General features: G+C 38.5%; 2 protein-coding genes across 4 annotated transcripts; one reads left to right on the top strand and one right to left on the bottom strand.

Annotated features, from left to right (window-relative positions):
* Positions 1–7,517: 7,517 nt before the first annotated feature.
* b3galt9 (beta-1,3-galactosyltransferase 9) lies at positions 7,518–15,665 on the bottom strand. Of its 3 annotated transcripts, XM_028602347.1 has the most exons (3): positions 15,586–15,643; positions 9,321–9,508; positions 7,518–9,220 (listed from the first exon to the last, which is right to left on the bottom strand). In XM_028602347.1, exons 2-3 carry the CDS (start codon positions 9,324–9,326, stop codon positions 8,147–8,149), a joined length of 1,080 nt encoding a protein of 359 aa, XP_028458148.1. In that variant the 5' UTR covers positions 9,327–9,508; positions 15,586–15,643; the 3' UTR covers positions 7,518–8,146. The 3 variants fall into 3 exon arrangements, 2 of the variants coding, with proteins under 2 accessions (XP_028458148.1, XP_028458147.1); XM_028602346.1 differs by lacking the exon at positions 9,321–9,508 and having other exon boundaries at positions 15,586–15,642; XR_003694640.1 differs by lacking the exons at positions 7,518–9,220; positions 9,321–9,508 and adding an exon at positions 11,906–12,948 and having other exon boundaries at positions 15,586–15,665.
* psmd5 (proteasome 26S subunit, non-ATPase 5) lies at positions 10,417–14,606 on the top strand. Its single transcript, XM_028602345.1, has 10 exons — positions 10,417–10,662; positions 11,473–11,617; positions 11,706–11,819; positions 11,901–12,029; positions 12,234–12,343; positions 12,515–12,657; positions 12,790–12,981; positions 13,065–13,174; positions 13,267–13,407; positions 13,600–14,606. Exons 1-10 carry the CDS (start codon positions 10,490–10,492, stop codon positions 13,855–13,857), a joined length of 1,515 nt encoding a protein of 504 aa, XP_028458146.1. The 5' UTR covers positions 10,417–10,489; the 3' UTR covers positions 13,858–14,606.
* Positions 15,666–23,825: the final 8,160 nt, after the last annotated feature.

Below are 23,825 nucleotides of genomic sequence, written 5' to 3'. Positions count from 1 at the left end.
GGGCCTGGAGAGTTAGCGTTTTTCTTTTTCCCTGCCCTTCCTTCAGGATCTTCAACCAAATGTATGCAATGCTGATAGATGTAGCATTGTGCTTACTATCAAGCAAAATAATGAGTGGTGTGAGATGGTAACACTTCACTTGAAAGATCTTGGATTCACTATCTTGGATTTAGGACACTGAGAACCCATCGGTTCCTGTGGAACTGCTGAGTAGGAGGAAGCTTTAATAAGGTGCTGCTTGATGAGGTGGATTTATTGGGAAACCTGGCATTATAATTACTTTTACAAGTCAAGCCTCCCAGTAAAACACTACACACATGCATGCTTGCTCTCCCTCTTTGACTCTTTCCATCCAGCTTCACTGTGGTGATTAAAACACAGCAGCCTTGATGTGACCCTTCTATTCTAGTAGAAACGTTTATTACAGTGACATACAATGCAAGGCACGCGAGGAGATGTCACATTATAACACCTCAACCCAAAACCAATGCAATGAAAAAAAAGTTAAGTATCTCAATAGAAATGTGTGCCATACTTTTACATGGCAATAATCTATAACACTTTACTTTAAGTGTAGTATATTGATAATTAATAAATGGTTTATAACACACAAACATTTTAAAGTGTTATTAATGTTTATGTCAAAAATATTAACTCATGTAATATATCCATAACTGGTAAATGAATGGTAGACAATATAATATAACACATTCATAACAATTTTATATACCTGTATATCAATATTTATATAGACTATATCATAAAAATCTAAATTAACGAATCACATGTATTTATTCATTTAAGTAATTCATCATTATATTTAATAAAGAGCATGTTAAAGTAAAGTGTTAAAACTCTAAAAATAAGTTTTAAGAAACAACTAAAGATATAATTTACCACTGAATATTATTTAGCTTTATTTGCAATATTAAAGGAGAATTCCGGCCAATTTTTACGTTAATCTTGATCGCTATAGCTACGCGAGTACTTTCGATAGAAAAAACCCCGACCCGAATCAGTGCAGGTAACACTGAGAAGCTGCAGCTACGTACTACAAGCGTCCCCTGAGCTAAAACGGCAGTGCTCGGGGCAAGTTTTAGAGTACCTTTGTGCCTCTTAACAGACACAAAATGCAATTAATATGTCTGTGCCACAAGAACAGGGCCCTTACGTGTCAACAAGATGCGTTTTCAACTCAGACATTGTTTAAATTCACCTACCCTGGTCCCTGTCTCGATCCTGCCAGTAGCTAGCTTGCCCTGCTAGCTGATAGCCGTTAGCTGCTAGCTGCCGTTTGGTGAGTGTATTCAGACAGGCTTCTGTGATAATCATCCCAAAAACAATCCACGGAGCGGTGGTGGTGTGGCTATGTCCTCCAGAGGACAGGTCATGTCACGTCTTGAAGTGTATTCCCCCCTAAAAAAAACAATAGTGCTGTAGTAGCTGTTAGCTGCTAGCTGCCCTCCGGTGAGTGTGTACAGCCAGATAGCTGTTAGCCGTTAGCTGCTTGCTGCCGTCCGGTGAGTGTATTCAGCCAGGCATCTGTGATAATCATCCCAATAAAAATCCACAGACATATTAATTGCATATTGTGTCTGTTAAGAGGCACAAAGGCACTCTAAAACTTGCCCCGAGCACTGCCGTTTTAGCTCAGGGGACGCTTGTAGTACGTAGCTGCAGCTTCTCCGTGTTACCTGCACTGATTTGGGTCGGGGTTTTTTCTATCGAAAGTACTCGCGTAGCTATAGCGATCAAGATTAACGTAAAAATTGGCCGGAATTCTCCTTTAATGTGTAAACTAATTGAGATTTTTTTATGTTTTACTGCCAATTGTTCTATTTAAGGGCTGTAGTCATGTGTTAATTATATTGGATTGGCTGTAATGGTGATATTGTAACTGCCAAGGTAACAATGGGGATCCAAATAAACAATAAATAAGTTCAAAATGATCTATCTAATAATGAGGATTGAATATCTGTTATTTTCTCTCTGACCATTTCGGATTAAACAAACTTTCTTTGTATTTTAATGCTTTTGAAAGAAATATACACACTAAAAATAGCTGCAAGTAGCTGAAATAGAACAGGGGAGCATTAGAGTGTTAGCAGATATCTTGATAATCTGGCAGTGAGCATATGAAACAAAGTAGAGGGGAAGATTCCGCAAAATCAGACCAGAGCCCATCAACAAATACAGTACAAGCCTCTAATAACATGTGATCTTATATGCTCTATTACAGAGTGAGTCTCCACCCAGCACTGATCCTGACAGCAGTGATTGAGGATCCCTTTGATAAATCACTCAGTGCCTCAGTATACTGACAGGCACAGCCCATTGGAGTACTAACTAGTACCTACAGTAGTAGTACCAGAAGCAAATATCAAAAGATTTCCTCATTTTGAACGAACAGCCCACAGATGTCCAAACCTTGGCAATACTTTAAAGGAGCCAACCACGTGCGAACCTGCCAGAAGTGTAAGAGAAAACGACATTGAGGACACCAGGTCCTCAAAATCCTTAATTAATTCCACAATGGGGAAATTCACACTGTTGCTGCAGCAAGGGATAAGAGGAAAAGTAAAAGACACACGTTAACACACAATAATAAATATAATTAAATTTAAGTATTTTTGGAAATTTGGGAAGTGTATAATGACTTGAAAAGGAGTTTTCATTCTGCAATTACCGTATTGCATGTTTTTGTTTTGTTTGTTTGTTTTTTAAGTATGGAAGCAAAAAAGAGACATAAGTAGGCTATTTGAATTTTAACAGCCACTGAATACTTAATATTGAAAATATTTACTTTGAAAACCAAATCATTTGTTCTGAATTCACCTCTTGATATGATATATGAGAATTCTTGATTTGCAATTTCAAAAACAATGGCCATTTAAAAAAATATATTCAAATTCAGCTTTTGAAATAAAAAAGTAAAATATTTCAATATTAAGTATTCAGTGGCTGTTAAAATTCAATTACTTATGTCTCTTAGCCTATTTGCTTCCATACAAAATTTAAATTTTTCCAATAGGTAATTTGGTTTATGACCAAATACCTGCAAAACTAATGCCATTCCCATCAGCCTCAGTAGTACTTTGTGTTGAGTAATTAGCAAATATGCTACACAAATTTGAAATTTTACATTTGCATTTGCATGAACTGGGGTAGACGGTCCATATTCATGCGCCATCTTGAAATACGTTAGACATGTAAGGGACATACAGGACATACTGCTCCGCCTTTCGCATTTTCGCTGTCACATGATAAACTCACAGGTGCTGCTAATGCTGCTAATGGGTATTGTAGCTTCCTGGCCAGTTTGACGAAGGAAACATGGAGTACCACACATATTCAAAATCCAAATTTCAGCAACAGGAGTCTTCTTCTTCGCCCCGGAAAAAGAATAAGGATATTGAAAAGAATATAATAGATAATCACTCAGCAAAATGGCAGGTTTAGTTTAATAAATGTTATTGTCACCAAAACAAAAATGATTAATAGAGATGTTTAATACAGTACTATGAGAGGTCTTCAGTGTTGGGCAAGTTACTTCCAAAATGTAATACATTATAGATTACTAGTTACTGTCATTTGAGAGTAATTAGTTATATTACAATATTACTGTCTCTGAATTGTAATGCGTTACACTACTTTTGCATTACTTTTGAGTTACTTTCACCAAAATAACAGCGGAAGTTTGACTTGGCAGCTAGCTTGTGAATTTCACTACTGGATCAATAAAGTCTCATCTTTATCCACTTTAATACATCACAGATAATTCATAATATTTTGTATAATTAATATGAATATGCAAAGTAACTAAAGCTATAAAAAATAGATAAGTAAAATGTACAATAGACAAGTAGGAGAAAATGAAAATACTCAATTAAAAGTACCTTACAGTTGTATTGAAGTACGTCATTGTTGTAAAATGTTTGTTTAAAGTACTTGAATAAGAAATTCATGTTTAGTTTAAAACAGTCTAAAGGAAATTGTCAATTATAGTGTGATTAAAACTCACTATTTACATTATTTACAGTACTTGATTTACAGCTATGTGAAAAGGTCCACAACCTTATTTAACAGTAATTTAGTTTTACTGCGAACCGTCACAGGAAGTGCTTTTATTTTGAAGTAGCTTACACGGAAGTTGTCGGTTGTGTACCTTGTGTACTCTTGCTAGCTTACTGAGATGCAACTGTTATGCATGTTGTTGATGCAACAAATACTGTCTATGGATGCAACATGTCCGTCAAGCTAAGTTGCTCACTTGCTTGTTTGTAAAACAGCAACTGTAATAATTATTACCGTTCATGACAGAAACATATTGAACAGTAAATGGTCACAGTAGAGGACAAGCGTTTTTGGTTGTCAAGCCATTCCACTACAGGCAGAGTTACTCTCCACGGCTGATAAACTGCAATGATATTTACGTGTAGCAAATTTAAACATTAATTCCCGACATGTTTAAATCTGTCAGCGGCTCGGACACACTGCTGTCCGCGCTGACGTAGGCCTACCGTCACCTATTGGGACACAGATGTTATGAAATAATACTCACGGCTATTTTTTTTCCTGTGAACAAATGCTTCGCGGTGTTGGGAAATTCTTAAAAAATGTTGCGTTAAAATGCGTTGTAACTCGCGTTACTGAGATTGTAACGGGTAATAATATTACCGAAATTTAATTAGTAATGCGTTATATTGCTGCATTACAGCAAAAAGGAATACATAACTGTAATTGCGTTACTTTTGTAACGCGTTACTCCCAACACTGGAGGTCTTCGGATGTACTAGTGTTTATCCCCAGACCTGTTACATAGAGAATCATACATAAATATGTCATTTTTAATGTACTTAATTTCATCCAGATGGAGTAGCGATAGTGTTTGAAAAAACAAATCCTGTAAGAACAGCCAAAAGCTATAGAATGTATAATTAAAACACAAGAAGTCAAAGCAACTGCACTGAGAGACACAAACTACTGGTTTGGCAAAGTTACCAAAACCACATAGAAAAGATTATGGAGTTTACAAAAAGGGAAAGGAGAAAAAACCACGGATGTCGTCAAAAAAAAAGGGTTTATCCTTGAGGTTACTGCTTCTATGTAAATGAACGTGGGATGTAGGGCACATGAACACTGAGCCTCTGATCTGAACATGAAAACTCACAAGGATCTATAAAGATTGTACACTCGTGTACAAGAACGCACACTATGTTCTCATGAATGACACATGTGCACAAACATGCAAAATTAAAATGACAGAGAGATTTCTTTCATCAGTTGGGACAACTCCCACTGACCCTCACTTCAAATCAGCGCTGGGGCCGTGGCTGTGGAGCCCCAGACTTGTTTTGTCAGAGTAAACAGTCTAAATAAAACAGTGTTTCTCTGGTTTGATGAGTCCTTCTCTGCAGAGATGCGTGTCTCTGAGGCTAGGCATTCATTAGAGCGCTGCACCACCCACATGCAGTTTGCCCACCCTTCGACCTCACATTTACAATCTCTGCAGGCACTGTTATGAGTGTGTGTGTGTGTGTGTGTGTGTGTGTGTGTGTGTGTGTGTGTGTGTACATGTGGTTTTGGGGGTGCCTTCCCGCTCTGCAGACCCTGTTTCCACTTTCTCTTGGAAAGTCCTACTAGACCTCGACTGAGTTTTTGAGCCAGTAGGTTATGTTGATGACTTTGTGTAAAGAATACCTGCACTCACAAATGTTTTGGCAACTTTTTTCAATTCCACAGTTCCAACAGTTTTGGTCTTAAGTAAAGTATGTTTTTGTGTGGACATAAGGCCACGAGTTAGGCCCTGCTATGGACCTTATGGACTACAGCTAGGATCGACTAACAACTCTTCAACTTTTTAAAGGAATAGTTTGACGTTTTTGGAAATACACTTAGCCACTTTCTTGCCGCGAGTTAGACAAGGCAAGACAAGGAGGTACCACTCTTATATCAGATGGTTAACTAAGCTGGGGCCAGGATACAATTAGCTTAGCTTAGCATAAAAACTGGGAGCAGGGGGAAACAGCTGGCCTGACTCTATCAGAAGGTTAAGAAAATCCAGCACCTATAAAGATAACAAATTAACACCTTATGTCTTTTTTGTTTAATTGTTACAAAGCTGAAGCCCAGATTGGGCAGCCACAAGCCGAGCTGTTTCCCCCTGCTCCCATATGCTAAAATAAGCTAACCATCTTCTGGCTGTAGCTTTATATTGAGCGGACAGATATGAGAATAGTATTGATCTTCCCGACAAACTCTTGGCAAGAAAGCGAATAAGTGTATAACTATTCCCTTACTGTAAGTATTAAGATGCTTCCTCAAAGGTTTCTATTCACTATTAGCAGTCCGCCACCAGCATGCCTGAAAGATATTCTCTCCAACAGAGTATCCAGTTAACACTTGTTGCCATTTGGATGCTTCACAGAAACTCGTCGCACAAATGGGATGGTAGTGACCATTCAAATGTCAACGGCCTAAAACTAAAGCAAGATGGGTCCAGTTGTTTAAGAACAGGCAGACAGAGCACCCAGGTAGAGATGTGAGGCCAGGGATCATGTGGTGCTGAGGCCATGAATGGAAGGTGTTGATGCTAACTAATCCAGATTAATCCTGGAGAGCGATCCCGGTTCACACTAATGGTATGCCAGACAAATTGTTGCTATGACTGGTCACCAGCCAGAATGATTATAGACATACTGAGATGTTATTCTTTGAATACCTTGGCCTGATGAGGTGAGACAGGCAGCCAGGGAAAGCTTTGCAGACACAATGGAACCTGGCCAAGGTGGAGTAGAGAGTAACAGCGTGAACCACTGGCAGGAAAACAGAAGAGAAAAGGTTCGTAGAACACCCAAACATTTTTGTTTGGTCAGCTCGCGGTAGTGGGATAGAGGCCAAACTTTCCTTAAGGGGAATTTAGGGAGAGCAGCAGTAGTCTGAGCAGCATTTAAAGGACATAACATGCTGGAAATCTAAAATGAAAGTGAGACAGACTCAATTCCTGAAGTACCAATGATCCCACTTTTCAGTCAGGCTAAAACAGTAAAGATAATTGTTTAATTTCCATTCTAGAAAAAACGATGGCACATGTTTATGTTAATACTGAAAATGCTGAAAACATTTATGTTGATTCTGGTAAATATTTCATGTGTATTGACTGATTTTTACCATTAGTCCATCAATATTGTATAGGTGAAAATGAGCAAAGTATTTCTGTGAGTTTTCCTCAGGCTAAATCTTCACTGAGGTATACATATGTGACACAGTTGTAGATGTTTCAATTGATGTGTCAAATACCATTATCAAATATTTAAAACAACTATAACAAATTAAATATTCCTTATAAACAGAACATTTTGTTTACCTATATGAAAGAAATGGGACCATATCTTCAGATTATCTTGATTCTGTGATATTTTATTGACAAATGTAACAGATACAGATTCCTATGGTAAATCTATTTTTTTAAATTTATTGAATCATATCAATCAATTAAAAATGACCTAGATGCCAGAATTGGTTTTGTACATACATATTATTGTAATTCTTCTAAAGAGTCTCCACAACAAATATCCACCCACACAGGTCTACAGTAGACCTCGTCTCAGGACGGAGGGCAAGTACACACTGCACTTCATTGACATCTCCCTGACTCACCTGCTTGTTAGTGCATGAGTAAAAAGGGCAAGACAACACCTTTAGTCCTCTGAGGTCAAAGTAGGAAAAGCACACGCATGACTAATAACATGGAAATAAACATGACAACTGGATTTGATTTAATGAGACAATCTGATGCAAAATTCAATCAAAGAAAGAAAAAACAATTATTGTGCTTTTAGGGGTAAAATTTGCACTGCAATTTTATTTACAGAAATCTGGTAATGTGGAATATATTACAGTGTCTGGTTGATCCTTTACTCATTTTAGTGATCATAGCCATCGTATGAAGACAATACTGACAGGCAAAATGCAAACACGGGCACACAGGTAGGCTACACAAGGACAACACAATTATTTACACACTCTTGTTTTTTTTCTTTTAACCCCCACTTCCTGTCAGTCTCCCTTTCACCAAGCACAGGCATTAACTAATCACACATACTCTTATAAATTACCGTGCAATCCAGCTTGGCTCTTGGAGTTGCTAGAAGGACAGTTTATCCAGGTACGTCAGGGCTTTGCAGGTCACCAGGCCATAGTAGGTCTTTAACAGTGAGCATTGTTCACCCTTCTGTCCCAGGTCTGCCCACACTATATCTAGTTCATGGCTTTCCATTCCTGCTGAGCTGAATTTATAGCGGTAACAGCAGGCGTTGTAGCGGATATGTTTCTCTCCTGAGAACCTGCTACTGTGGGTTGGTGCCACACCAGCCTTCTGAGCACAAAGGCCCACAAAAACGTCAGCTGGCACAGGTGCACGAACTGCTGCAGAGGCAACATACACTTTTCGGACCACATCCTGGGATATAACATAAGCCGTCCCTTCACAGTATTCAGGCAGGTACTTGTCAGGGTAGAGTGCTGGGGGTAAGAAACCAGGACTGTTAGGGTCCCTGTCAGGGGAGTCTCTCTGGATCACCCTACCTAAATAAATGTCCTCAGGGTGCCTGTGCAGCCCAAGTAGGTAGCCTCCGATTGCAGGAAGGTTGATAAACACAGAGTCCTTAGTCAGCAGAACAAATTGTGCCACGGGACAGAAGGCAATCACCCAGCGCAGTGCCAGCACTGTCCTCTCTGTTGGGCCACGGAGGGACGAGTCAGACACAGCATGACCCTGGACCATGTCCCCATGGAGGTCAGACTCTATCATGAGGGCCTTTTGTGCAGCGGAAGTCTCTGTCGATCCTAAGAAGAAGAGTATCCGCATTGGGAAGCCTTGGATGAGCGTTTGGTTAGCCCATGTCCTCCTGACTGCATCTCTTTGGGTGATATTAGCTGTGGAGCTGAAGACAAGAGTAAGGAGGAAGAGGTCAGAGTTTCTGCAGGCATCAGGGTTTGTGATGGGGTAGGCCAGGGACACATTCTCCCTGACGTTGCTCAGGTCTAGTTTCCTTGCTTTCTCTCTTATATCAACAACCAAGCCATCAGTGTAGACCCCAGGTGTGGGCTGTAGGAGGTACTCCTCGACAAAGTCTGCCCCAAACAGCAGGGCATGGAAGAGGACGACGTTGAAGAGGAGGAAACACCACTGGTGGGTACGCAGCTTGCATGGAGAGCACTGGAGCATGAGACAGTAAAAGATAGAGTATGAATCATCATAATTGTAGCCAATCAAACTTACATTATAATTCATAAGCTGCAAATAATTAACACTGTACCTGCATGACACCTGTCTTAACAGCCTTGTTTTTTCTCTGTGTATTGGCTGTCTCTGACCAGAGGACCTCCTGCTGCAGTCAGTTCAACAATACAAGCTGACATACAGGGTTTCATCTTTCATGAAACTCTAGGAGCATGTAACCCTGCACCCCAATCCAGTCACATGCTTCATCAAGAGGAGTGTGTCCTGCATCATGCATACAACATTAATGATACAGAGAAGGAAGGTTTAATCTCATACCACAAGGATCCCCTACCGACATGTTTTAAGTGCATACGTACATGTGTTACGTGTGTCTGTTTTAAGGAGAGAAAAAAGAAAATGTCCCCCTATCAGCAGATGAATGTGAAAACACCCAGTCGATGTCAAAAGCTGCACATAAAAAGGCTACATCAGACGTACACATACATCAGCAAAACTGTGTGGATAGTATTAAGGCTTCTCCTTCTGAGAGCTTGCAAAGGTTCATAACTCACTGCAGAAAATGTTAAGTAGAAGACATCTCTGTTGGAACCAAAAACAACATCAACAAACAATAAAATACTTCAGCAACCTTTAATGGACATACTTGAAATACTTTTTTTCATATAACAAGCAGAAGTGTTGCCTTTGTGAATAAATGCAGCATTCTGTTATTTAATAATAATACACAGCCAGCGTGTTTTTATTCTTAGTACAGTAGCCAGTAACAATATGTGGATTTTGCATTTGCATTACATTTGTAATTTGTATTTGTGTTTCCTCTACATTGGATTTATAAGGGTTAGATAATGTGTTGCTTGGTAAAATTGGTCAGACATTAGGTTAAATATAAAAAGCCAAAGTTTTAGAGAATTGCTTGTTTTGGTTAAACTTGATCATACTATATGTAGCCTAAAGCAAAAGTTGCCTTCCTGCAGAAGAGGGGAATAGAAAAAAGCGGAAATAAAATGTATGGAGTGGTGGGTGTCTAGAAATTGTATTATTTAACATAATTTGTATTAGACTGAAGTGGACAGGTTGAAAAAATATCCGAAAACAAGACTTTCTAAAATTAAATGGAGCCTCCCACACAGTCCAGGAGGTGGCGGTATTGCGCCTATAGTTAAATTTGAACCGCATCAATTATGAAGAAGAAGAAGAAAGTAGGCGGTTTCGTTTCTCGGTATTGTATTTACAAACGAAGTCATGGCGGCTTCCATTGAGAGTTTACTGGAAGAAATCTCCGGGGTTGAAGATCCAATTGAAGAGCTGCAGAGTTTAAAAACTGCTTTGTTGTCGTTACCTCTCAGCGCTTTGAGAGACTCAGTGAACGGACAGCGTTTCAATGTGATATTCTCTCTGTTACACTCAAATGACAGGTTGGTTTAGCACAGTGCATCTAATTCACACTGTTTAGCAAACTGCTGAGTCAGTCAGCTCTTAACATTTATTATAAGTGTAATTAACAGTTATTTGAACATTAAGTTGATACCGGTAGGTTAAGTAAGATGGCTAGCTTGAAAACAAGGATGCTTTTTACCCGGTGCTAGTTGTTACCAAGCTAACTGGCTACAATGCTATCAAGAATATACAGATGTGGACTGTGACGTTTTCCGTTGTAGAACCCTGTGTTATTGGGTTTAAAATGAAAATTACATTACGGACTTTCATATTAAATGTATTTGTGGGGTGTTCATATCTGTATGGCAGCATAAGTCGTTGCCCTTTTTACACACAGCCCCCCCAAATACATTTTTGACAGTGCTAGACAGAAAGACTGAGCTGATACACTTTTCGTCCAATATGGAGATGAAAGAGCTGAAAAGTAGCACTTAAACTACACAGTCATTGTTTAATTTGATGATTTTTGTGTGCTGGAGTTAAGTGCCAACCAATAAAACATTGGCATTGTCAACACTGTCCCGATTCTCAGAGTGTTTTTCTTTTTCACTTTTTCATAACAGTTTTGCTAATTGATTGTTTACATAATTTTTAAGCAAATATGCCAGCATACAGCGGTTACACCTCACATTTGAATATTTACTGGTTTTCCTCTTGGTCTTCTATGATAGAATTACTGTGGGCTTTAGTGCAATTTGTATATGTCAGCGTGGGCTCTGAGTAATTAACTGAGAAAAGAATTGGGAGAGTTGCCGCCATAACGTTTCTAATGTGAGTTGTGTTCACAGGGAGCAGGTTGAGCTGTGTGTGGCCATCCTTGAACGCATCTTAATGGCCCTAAGTCCTGTGTCACTGGCCCAGAACTACAGAGTGGAGCTGCAGGGGGGTCTGACTCATCCTAATGAAACTGTTAAGATACTGGCCTTGACGCAGGTAGCCCGCTCGCACACTCACACACACCTATACAGTACAATTGCCTTCAAGCCACTGACAGTCAAGTTTCTATGTTTTTCTCCGTCAGATTGGTAGAATGGTGGAGCACCCCGACGCTGCCACTGAAATCCTCAACAACCATGGCATTCTCGGAGCAGTGATCCACTCCATCGGAGAAGAGAAGTTGGCCGTGGCAAAGCAGGTGATTACTGAAGCACTGAAATATCCTGCATTGAGATTTTAATGAATCTGCAGTTGGTGCAGTAATTGTTTAATTTCTTAGGCCATCCAGTCCCTGTCTAAACTGAGCCACTCCAAGCCTGGCTTAGACAAATTGTTCCAGAGCGACCTGCTGAAAGTTATAAAGGATGTGATGGCTATAAGTGACATTGTCAGATACAGAATATATGAGGTACGTTCAACGGTGTTAATTAAAGTACATTTATTTTACTGGAATCAGTGGAAAAGATGACTAATCATAACAAGATATCCTGCCATAATGTGGGCACAAGGATTCAGTTGTATTAAAGTTGGTCTGAAATGCATCTTAATATACACAAACAAAACATATTCATATTCATTTCCTAATAATAAAGACTTTTCTTGCCGCTTGCAGCTCGTGGTGGAAATCTCGTCTGTATCGCCCATTTCTTTCGGTTACTGTGCCAACAGCAACTTAATTTCTCAGCTGCTTGGAGAACTGACAGGGGATGATGTGTTGATCAGGTAATAAGAGACAGAGATGTAAACTGAGAAGTTGTTGAAAAGGATAATGTAGTTACTGCAAATTAAGAATTGCGATTTTGATTTTGACTGCTTTGACAATCCTTCCTTTTTAATTAGTGTCTTTGCTCTTCTATCATTCTGTAAATTTGTATCTGTTGTCTTTTTCTCCAGGGCCACAGCCATTGAGATGGTGACCACTCTAGCCCACAGTCAGCATGGCCGGCAGTATTTGGCCCAGCAGGGTATAATGGACAAGATCTCCAACATGATCAGAGGAGCAGAGACTGACCCTTTCTCCTCCCTCTACCTTCCTGGTGAGTTTCTTTAGAAAACTGCTCAAAGAAAATGCAGAAATGTTATGATTATGTGGCGTATTCCTCTTATTTAATACAGCAATTCAGTTCTGCATTATTCAGTCCTTTACAGTGAGAATATTACTCCTATAGGATTGGTGAAGTTCTTTGGAAACCTGGCCATTATGGACAGCCCTCAGCAGGTTTGTGAAACCTATCCAGCCTTCCAGAACAAGGTGTTTGAGATGGTTCTGGACCCGGACCCTGCAATGATTGGTGTGGCTCTGGACACTTTGGGAATACTCGGATCTACTGTGGAGGGGAAGCAGGTTCTTCAGAAAACAGGTTAGCTTGTTATTTTTGTTATTAATTATTGTAATTACAGCTGATGTCTTGGGGTCTGTGTGACTGATTGTCTGTGTCTTCAGGAGAAAAATTCAAGGCTGTGCTGTTAAGAATGAGCCAGCTTGCTAGTTCTGGAGCTACAGAGCTCAGAGTGCGCAGCTTGGACGCCATAGCGGATCTTCTCACTCTACAGGTATGTATGTTTATGTACATAAGTTTTTATGTAATCAAAGGCCATTTTCAGAAGAAACAATAATTTTATGAATCTATAATGCCTCATTGCAGCCAGAGCAGCAGACCGAAGACCTCTTGGCCCTGACAGAGTCCTGGTTCCACCTTTTGTCTAACCAACCAATGGACATGATCCGCAACATCAGCACTCAGCCGTTCCCAGAGCTGCATTGTGGGGCTCTGCGGATATTCACTGTGAGTGTTCAGCTGTTAATAACTACCATCATTTCCTCCCTGTGTTACTGACCTTTTGATAACCTGTAAAAGAACAGTAGCTATTGAAAGATTGTGTCTTGTATTTTGTATGATTAAACAAAAACATAATGCCGCCAACATTGCTCCAGTAGTATTTCTCTTCATCAGTGGATATCTGTGTGTGTTTTCCAGGCCATTGCCACTCAGCTGTGGGGTCAGAAGTTAATGATCAGCACTCCCAGTTTCATGGAGTTCGTTTTGGATCGTTCAGCTGGTCAGACAAAGGAGGCCAAAGATGCTAAGTTTGAACTTGTGGGGTCACTTGTGGGTTCATCAACAGCAGTAGAGATACTGGGCAGCCAGCACTACATCCGTCTGAAGACTTATCTCCGAGAGGGACCCTACTATGTTACAGCTGTGAACTCAGTCAGCACAGAAGGAGCAGACTGATTCAAACACACAGATACACTTTATTGGTTTCTAATTTCTGAAGTAATAGGTAAGATCTTCAATAATCTAACCGTGGGTTAACATATACTCTGCCATAATAAACTCATTCTCTGATAAATACATAAATGGTTCTAACAAATTAGAGCATGGTGCTCAGTTGATGGAAACTTCCAAGTTTTCTCAACAAAAAAATGACAAAATGCTAAACAGTATACATCTCAACTGCATCAAGAAGCAAACTGGTAAAGGATGGTTTAACTGAGTAAGTATTACCTAATTACGCAGATTATAGCAAAATCCCTTTCACAGTTGGAAACCCCTCATTGCAACACGCATAGATAGAAGTTGTTATTGTCCACAAAGGGGAATACATTTAGCTCAGGTCAGTACAATACTAACCTACTGGCAATGAATGAATAAAAATAGACACCACAGTACAACACATGATACTAAAATACAATATAAACTTCCACAATGAATGTGAGCTGAAAAGCTACTCACAACTGTATCAAACCTGGTGCTATAATTGCACAAGCAAAGTTGCCATTATAAGATCATGGATACTGGTGTAATTAAAGTTTTATAAGATGTAAAAAATGTACCATCCCGGCACTTATACAAATTCCCATCAACTGTACACTACCTTTCAAATCAGACACCTGCTCTTGATTTAAAATGTTTTGTGTCAAAATATTTTCTTTACTGAATGGAATGTTGTTTTGTATTAAAGAGGAAGCAGTCTGACAACAGATGTGTTTGCTTTTAATTTTCATATTTTGCACAAGGGTTGTAGCACAGTGACACACCCAGAAATGTGATACTTGGAATTTCAAACAGACCTTGAACGTTCTTTTAAAACTGCAATTACATTTTTTGGCACCAAATAAAATGAATGTTAGGTTTATGATTTAAGAGATTAAGAGGCGTAAATCGTTTTTTTTGAATGCCACTTAAATAGTTTCACGTCTGCCACAATTTTATATATTGTGACAATATTGAAAAACATTTTCATCAGCATAATTTGGGAAGCATTAATAGATCAGGGAGTATTTTCACAGGCTTGATTCTCCCAAACCATAGAGAATGAACACACATTTAGTATGTTTAACTTGAATAGTTACATTTCATAAAGGCGAATCATCTAAGATGATATGATCAAACTTTTATAGTTCTTAGTAGCCTTTATCATTTTCAGATGTTAATCCAACATGTGAGGTGATTTATTTGATGTTTTCATAGAATAAACTATAAAGTTTTTAAACTGAGTCAGGCCCGTTTATATTGTAACTTAATGTTACTTTTAACTTTCCTGTATAATACATAAAAATAAAAAAAGTTAGTAATATGAAGATTTAGTAGGTAGATAGTTGGCCATCTTTGGGTTTGATTGAATTGGAGATTTAAGTGTTGTTTTTTGTCATCTCCACTAGAGGACAGCAGTTCGGCTCTGCCTCCGTCAGACACTATCAGATGTCAGGCAAAAGCTCAAAACCCAGTTTCAGATTATTGATTCTTTATGGAGAGAAGTACTCCAATCCTTTGAATAAAAGTGGTAATACCACCCTGAGAATACTCCATTACAAGTAAATATATAACTTATAAACCTTAAGTAAAAGGTAAATTATCAGTACTGAAGTGCCTTACTGGGCTCAATTAAAACCTTGAATGTTGTTTGTTTTAAATGAGAGTGTAGCATTTACAGTGCATTTGGGCACTTGGGTAGCTTACCTGGTAGAGCATGTGCCCACATGCAGAGTCTCAGTCTTCAACCCAGCGGCCGTGGGTTCGGTTTGCTGCATGTCATTCCCTCTCCCCTTTCATGTCCAAGCTGCCCTGTCAAAATAAAAGCCAGAAAAAATCTTTGAAGTACCCATATTACGAAAGAAAATCACTTTTTCGGGGATTTGGGGTGTTATTTTGTGTCTCTTGGGCTTCCACACGCATACAAACTTTGGGAAAAAAAACATCCATGTTGTTTTGAGTGAGATACGGGTTTCTGAATGTGTCCTGCCTTCAGTCTCCAGTGGGCTATTTCACAAAACCAAGAAAAGGGATTAAGCCGAGATTTCCCAGTTATCCTGGATGAATTTAGCCAGTTACCATGGAGATTTATTCTGTACAGCTAGCCTGCTCCTGACCAGGCTAACAGGCAGGATTTATTCATCCTGGAGCCTTTTCTGTTCACTCAGCAGAACCATTGTTCACCCCAATGGTTTATGACCTTATATTTTGCTGGGGGGAATCTGATGAATATCACTCTGTTCCATTCATGTTTACAGTGTGTATGGAATTTATCACTTAATTATCTTTATAGTTTCTAGATTTTAGAGTCCATATATACAGGGAGCAAAGCATATAATATGTAGAGAAGCGGCCTTTGAAAAAAAATAAAAAAATAAATGCGAGAAAAAGCGTGGCAGATAATAGCGGACCGACTGAATGATAGTCTAAAAATATACATTTATGAACTACTGCTCTTAACTGAAACCATTCAATGAGTCACTTGTCATTTGCAAAAAGGAACACTTGTACACTTTGCATTAAAAGCGAGCAGTGGAAGTTAATATGACTTGGGAAATTTATATTTTAGCCCATGAGAGGGAGGAACATGGTGAAAGAGATATTTATGCATCATATTCTAGCGTTATAGAAAATAGATCTTCATGGTAAATTTCCTGATTAACATTATCTTCTGCTTACTTTTAAGGCAAAAAGTACAACTGTTAATTTGTGCAAATGATCAGTAGCCTAATCCTTGAATGGTATGATTATGACAGTTTCAGTTCAGAGCCGTGGTCAGTTAATGTAGATATTTAGGCTGGTTACGCATTCAGTCAGTCCGCGATCATCTGCCTTGCTTTCTCTCGCTGTTTCATTACAGCGGCCGTGTTTCTTTTCTTTTTATATAAATAATGTGTTTCACATTATACTTCCACAAGAAGCTACTGCTCACTCTGCATAAAGTATGTACAATGCGTATTCTCCATTTTAGCATCAGTAAATCTGTGATCGACCTTGCGAACTGTTAATGAAAGTTGTGAACGTGCATCTATCCAAAATACTATCCAATTACATCCTGGCTCGACCTAGTGCTCCTCCTCAGCCTGGCTTGGCCGTCGTGAAACGCACCAAACCAGGCTGCACAGATTAGACTAGGTCAAGCCTCACTTTATCGGTTATCCTGGATTTATAAATTACACTTTTGTGAAACAGCCCCCGGGTGAGCTGTTCAAAATCTGCACCGCTTTCTACGTCACCAGCTGAAACGAGGGGCCTAGGGGGCTAACCGTTAGCATGCTAGCGCTAGCATGCTAGCTCATTCTCAATGGCAAAACACTGCTACAACACACACAAATTCACCCTAATCTACAAAATAAATTGTATAGAACTACTTACATGTCCCTGTTCTGCAGGCATTCCACGCAAAATTGGAAGTGCGCCCTCGTTTAGAAGTCTCCCGAATAATCCTGCCTTGTACAGTCCAAAATTGGAGAAACAGCTAGCTAGCTCATGTAATCCTTACCTAGCTACTGCGCATGTGCGACTGACAATAAAGATGTTACAGAAGTTGAGAGGTCTCACTCTGTAGCTAAAACAGAGACCTGACACAGGGTGAAAAGAGGAGCTGCAGCAATGTGCAGTACAACAAAAAGTGCTTTTTGAAAATTAAACCATGTAAACCTATACTGATGAGCACAGCCTGGTTTCCTCCAGACATTAGAATTGAGGTTAATCTGTTCAATCTCAGAGAATCTTGTTTCTCACAGCCTCAGAGTCTTATAGTTGCTTTATTTTTTATTTTTTTGCAAACTCCAAGCAAGCAGGCTTTCATGTGTCTATTACTGAGAAGAGGCTTCGGTCTGGCCACTGGTTGTCCTTGTGGAAGTTTCTCCCATTTCCAGCCAGAGTGACTCTTCTCCACCAATTGCTCAGTTTGTGCAGGCAGCCAGCTCTAGGAAAAGTTGTTCAAAACTTCTCCCATTTAAGAATTATGCTCTTAGGAACCTTCAATGTAGCATTCTTTCAACCTCATGGCTTGGTTTTTGCTCTGATACGCGTCGTCAGCTGTTAGACCTTATATAGACAGTCAGTTGAATTTACCGCAGGTGGCTTCCAAACAAGATGTAGAAACATCTCAAAGATGATCAAGGTCATCGCAAAGGGTCTAACTACTTCTGATATTTCTTTTTTTTTTCTTTTTAATACAGTTGCAAACATTTCTAAAACCCTGTTTTTGCTTTGATAATATGGGCGTGTAGATTGTTTATATAACTTTAGCATAAGGCTGCAACATAAATTGTGAAAAGAGGGATTCACAAGCTACCGAGCAGTATGTAAAGTGTTTCAAATTAGCTCCACCTTTTCAGCTGCAACATTAAAGTAAGTGATGTACAATGTTAATCCAGCAATATAATATACATTATTCTGAAGAGGGCTATTCTGCATAATAAGCATGTTTACTTTTGGCTTGACACTTTAAGCATAAATTGATGCTTATACTTTTACTTGACTTAAATTTTGAATGCAAAAATGATATGAAATATTGAAAATATTTATAATGAAATATTTCTATTGCATCACTGTTTTCTTGCCAAGATTTCAGGCTCTGTCCTTTTTTTATTACCACATTTCCAAAAGTTTTGCATTACGATTATTATAAGTTACATATAATTACTACATAAATGTAACGTGGCTCTGTTTGAACATATTCCACATTGTTCCATAATCTGCTGACAAACCCAACCACCCTGGTGGGATAATCTCACAGATGTCACCTTTCTCCAGCAATAAAAAAAAGACTTCCCACTCCAGTCACAGCAAATGACTCAATCTCAGACATCCATCATAAACTTAAAACCCTTCAACAACCTTGTACCACCGTCACCCCGGTGAATCATAACGCCTCCCCCACGTCTCCTTCATACTTGCTCCAGTTTGCGTCATCAAAAAACAAAGAAAACATCCAGTCAGTCAATCTTTTCAGAAACACTTTATTGAAGGTATCTATATAAGAGTGACATGACACTGTCATGACACAGTCATGACACATGAACCCTAACCCTAACTATAACTCTAACTCTAAGCCTAACCCTAACTTGTCATGACAAAAACCGACTGACACTTACTAAAAGAAGCGTTATGTCATAAATGTTTATGACTTGTTTATAATATTTATGATACATTCATGACAGTGTCATGTCACTCTTATGTAGATACCTTCAAGTAAAGTGTAACCATCATATGACATCTTATATTAATTTCTTATTTTGGCACTTCTGGGAGCATTTTGCTTCTCCTCCTTACACCTTATATGACTGTTCAGTGTTAGTGGCCCTCTGTTGAAAGCTAAAGTTACAACACAGACACTGAAAGCCACCTCATGTTGCAAAACATTTTTAAACCCAGTTTGTCAGGATTTTTCAACTGTTTAGCGATTCTTCTTCATGCAGATTTACCAAATTCAGGCTGTGCTGCAATCATCCTTTTTGGTATTACACTAAAAGTTGCACTGTAAGCATTGCCTCTTATCCCAAGAGTTGTTGCATTCTGCATATTAGGCTGATAAGTCTTTGTCTAAATATAATTGTTCCCGTTTAAACTTTATATTTTCATTCCAGAGAACAGAAGAGACGCGAACACTCCAACAGATGGTGCTAATCTCTCTCTCTCTCTCTCTCTCTCTCTCTCATCAAGAGTTGGGTGATCATTCAACAGTTATGTCATTAGGTGTACCGCGACCTCAGGAAGCAAAGCTGTCATCACCGTTATGGTCACTGCTGTAGACCTGTCCTCTGCATCTCCCACAATATTTCCCCCTCACACTCTGTCAGCCTGATTTCTTTTTTTTTTTGGACAAATTATTTCATCTGCATCTCTCAGTTTGTCTGTTTAACGAGTTTATTAGCCAGTTGTCATTTTGCTCGCAGCCTCTTTAGCCTATCTGCGTTGACAAAATTCCATAGATAGACTTCAAGATGCACCTGGATAGGTGAGGTGTGCATCCAACACACAGGGAAATATCACCCGGTTTTTTTGCAAGAGCGCGCCTTTCTCTCCGGGTGACCACTCTTTTTTGGCAGATCACCCTCCGATGCAATTAACCCAGGAAGAAGACTTTGTTAAGGGGGACTCAACGCCGACCACCGCAGCTCTCAAGTCCGAGGGCAGCGCCGGATCACCGGTCAAAATGTGCAGTGAATGTTACGTGAATCAGACATTTGTGCACGATGATGGGACCTTGAACAACCACAAGCCACGGTAAGAGAGACAAGCAACAACTGACAGGATCAAGTAAGGAGGCAGACTTTAGCTATCATATGTGGAGATTAGTAATGAATAACTTAGTGCTTTTGATTATTGCCTACTTCTCACATTTGTGGAATAAAAACTGAAAAGTGCCAAATGAATTCTTTTATGACATTTGAATATTTTGTTTATTCAGTTAGTTGTTGTTCAGTGTGTAAACATGCTGATTTTAGTTTGTACAGTGTTTTTACAGAGCTCCATTAATACACCGTATATTCCTGTCATCACTGTTGTGTGTTCAGCTGTTCATTGCCTTGCTCTTTGTCTCAGCTTTCGGTACTACATCCTGGATATAATAATAATAATAAATATGGTGGCATTGCTAGAACTAGTAATAAACACATTAAATAATGTTTTAATGTGTTGGGCTTGTATCTGTGTGTCTTCTTTGGAACATTTGTGTTACTTTTCAACAACCAAAAACTACATGTGTTGAAAAAATGCACAGTCAAAGTCCCAAAGAAGACAAATAGATGTGTTGTCAAACAAGCACAAACCATAAAACCTCTCACGCAACATGTGTTGTTCTTTGTTATGTATACTCAGATGCCATAAATGCCCCATGAGCTCCAGTGCCTTTTATGAGACTGGTGCCCTGTAGCCATTGGGTTTTGTTTGGTTTAGTTGGATGGATGGATTTCACCAAACCACATTGGAAAATATAGCCTTCAGCCTTTTATGCAATATGTTTGACAAGCTTAAGGACTGACAATGATGGAGAGAAGAGGCGGAGAGATGGAGGAAACAGAGGTTTAGGGCTTTTCTCTCTTCCTATAGATTGTACAAGATTAGTTTCTTCTTCAGTGATTTGTTTGGAAGAGACTGGAAAACAGCACCTGTCTTCAACCAAGAAGAATGAACACCAAACCACTTACACTTCATTTGAATAACAAAATGCATCTGTTACATCTCCCTGTGATGAGAAACCAAGGAGCTAAGGAGGTGCAAAATCTTACAGTAACTGAAGCTTGTAATATCTCAAATACCCATTCATGCAATGTTATTAAAAGAGTGTAAAATATTAAGGTATAAATTAATCCATTCACTAAACTCTGGGCTTTCTAATTCATCTCATTCTGGCATTAGTTCACCTTCACACAGAAAGGTAACCGCGTATCCCATGACTGTACTTCTCTTTGCATGTAACTCAGGCTCTCAGGCTGTGATTGAATAAGAAGTGGAAGAGGTGACTCAACATCTGCAGTCATTAAATTGTGCTCTTCTGTCCTTCAGTTGTTATGATCTGATATTCAGATGAATCTACGTCCGGGATTTAAAATCCTATTTGACTGAAACAGAAGTATTATCAGCTAAATGTACTTGTAAGGTATTGAAAGTAAAAGTACTCAATCTGCAAAAGAAATGTCCCCTCTGAGCAATACATTATTACATATTACCTTATTAGATTGTTAATACTCAAGCAGCATTTTACTGTTGCACCTGGTCGAGCTGGAGCTTGTTTTACCTACTTTACATACAGTTAGCTATTTTAGTCAAGTGCTCCTCTAAAAAAGGCTTACAAGGTAAATCTGAGGTATCGTCAGATGATTAATGAGGCAAGAAGGTCTGCTTCACACATTAGTATTAATGCTTTGGATATTTCTCTAATCTAAGGTTTTTTTATGTGAAATAATTTTAGCTCAGCTTACATTTCTGTAGTCAAAAATGTTTGAAATTTAAATTTCTTGAAAACATTTCAGGTACAGGATATAAAATCTTCTTTTCCAGATTCTAGAGACACAAAACAAATATATACATATATATATATATATATATATATATATATTCACATTTTAACATCTTATTTTCATAAAAAACATTAATTTCACAATTGACATTTTATAACAATTCATAAATAATGATATAAATATTATAACATAAATTACTGACAAGCTTTATAATTATATATTACACCTTTTGACAGGCAAAATGCATCCAACCTATTCTTAAAAGAATTAATTGAAGGGGAATGCACAACTTCTTCTGGAAGCTCGTTCCATGATCTTACCGCACGGAGTGTGAAAAAATTCTTTCTCTTCTCAGACAGGAATGTTCTAGGGTAACGTTTTAAAGTGTCTCATACCTATTGCTCCAAAACTGACAGACAGGCTCAACTGTTACTTCATATATTCCCTGTACAAGCTTATACACCTGAATCATATCACCTCTGTATCTCCTAAATATGAGAGTCGGTAAACTTAATTTCCTCAATTTATCTTCATAAGACATATTTTTCATTCCTGGAATTAATTTAATAGCTCTTCTCTGAACCCTTTCAATTTTTTCTACATATTTTAATTTATATGGACACCAGACTGAGCTAGCATATTCAAGATGGGATCTGATGAAGTTGGGAGTGGTAAAAATATGTCCTTGCATTAGGGCTGTCCTCGACTAAAGAAATTCTTAGTCGACTAACACTTATACGATTTTGTCGACTAATCGATTAGTTGATTTAATTGACAGAGCTGTGCGCTTTGAGAGGTGGTTAAGACTAGAAAAGCACAATATAAATGTAGTTAATTAACCATCTGTAAAACTGAGTTTCTCCACAATTAATCCTGCAAAAGCACCACTTTAAATCTTGTGTTTACCATAAATGTGCTCAGAAGTTTCTTGGAAATAAGTAATTAAGCATGAATAAGCATAAAAAATGACTAATCGACTAAAGAAATCTTAGTCGCCTAAGACCAAAACGACCGATTAGTCGACTAATCGACTAAGAGGTGGCAGCCCTACCTTGCGTGAATTTTGAAAAGTTCTTTTTATTATTGCAATCATAGATGTTGCTTTCTTAACTTTTTCAGAAATATGTGCGTGGAATTCAAGTGAACCATCCACCACAACACCTACGTCCTTCACCTCTTGTACTGGATTGAACTAATTCAATTTCAATTCAATTTTATTTATAGTATCAAATCATAACAAGAGTTACCTCGAGACACTTTACAGATAGAGTAGGTCTAGACCACACTCTATAATTTATAAAGCACCACTGGTTTAATCTTTAACAGTGCATTGTATTCTATAATCTTATATGTTTTTAATCTGAAAATGAACTATAGCTGCAGGATATATATATACAATGAAGTAAACTGTATAATATTCCCCCTCAAAGGAAGTGGAGTATAGAGTGTGTTTGAATAGTCTCAGACAGGCCTTGCGGTGTAACTGACTAAAAGTCACGTACAGCATACTTGTCTCAGATGCCCTCAGCTGACCTCAGCTAAACAATAGCTGTCTCCGGGGAACTTAGAACATAAATAACTTCCTGGAAATTTGGGGAATAATAATCATATCATGCAAGGCCAGGCCAATTTGACCTGGTAAGATAACCTTTGCATGCAAGGCTGTGTACAGGGCTGTGTTAGACAAAAAAATGTGACCTAAATGCTTATTTTTAAAGATGTTTGTTGGACACTATAAAACTAAGTTGAAATGTTACCCAGGACTTCTTCTCCAGAGTAAACCACAAATCTGCTAATCTTCTCTTGAGTCTCGTTATGCTACAACAAGTAAAAGTTTCATGAAATGGAAGTAGTACCTCAAACTTGTACTTGAGTAAATGTAATTAGTTACTTTTCGACAGGCACACCAAAATAATAGTCAAGTCTAAACCTTTTATATCTGTCACCTTGAGCAGATTTATTATGAGAAACAAA

This window comes from Perca flavescens, chromosome 16, assembly GCF_004354835.1.
Source record: "Perca flavescens isolate YP-PL-M2 chromosome 16, PFLA_1.0, whole genome shotgun sequence".
Lineage (NCBI taxonomy): Eukaryota > Metazoa > Chordata > Actinopteri > Perciformes > Percidae > Perca > Perca flavescens.
This window is presented reverse-complemented; position numbering and strand designations above follow the sequence as displayed.

Coding starts and splice junctions, on each gene's coding strand:
- psmd5 (XM_028602345.1), top strand. CDS start 10,490: ATGGCGGCTTCCATTGAGAGTTTACTGGAAGAAATCTCCGGGGTTGAA. Junction 12,658..12,789: donor CTCCTCCCTCTACCTTCCTG/GTGAGTTTCTTT, acceptor TTACTCCTATAG/GATTGGTGAAGTTCTTTGGA. Junction 13,408..13,599: donor GGGCTCTGCGGATATTCACT/GTGAGTGTTCAG, acceptor TGTGTTTTCCAG/GCCATTGCCACTCAGCTGTG.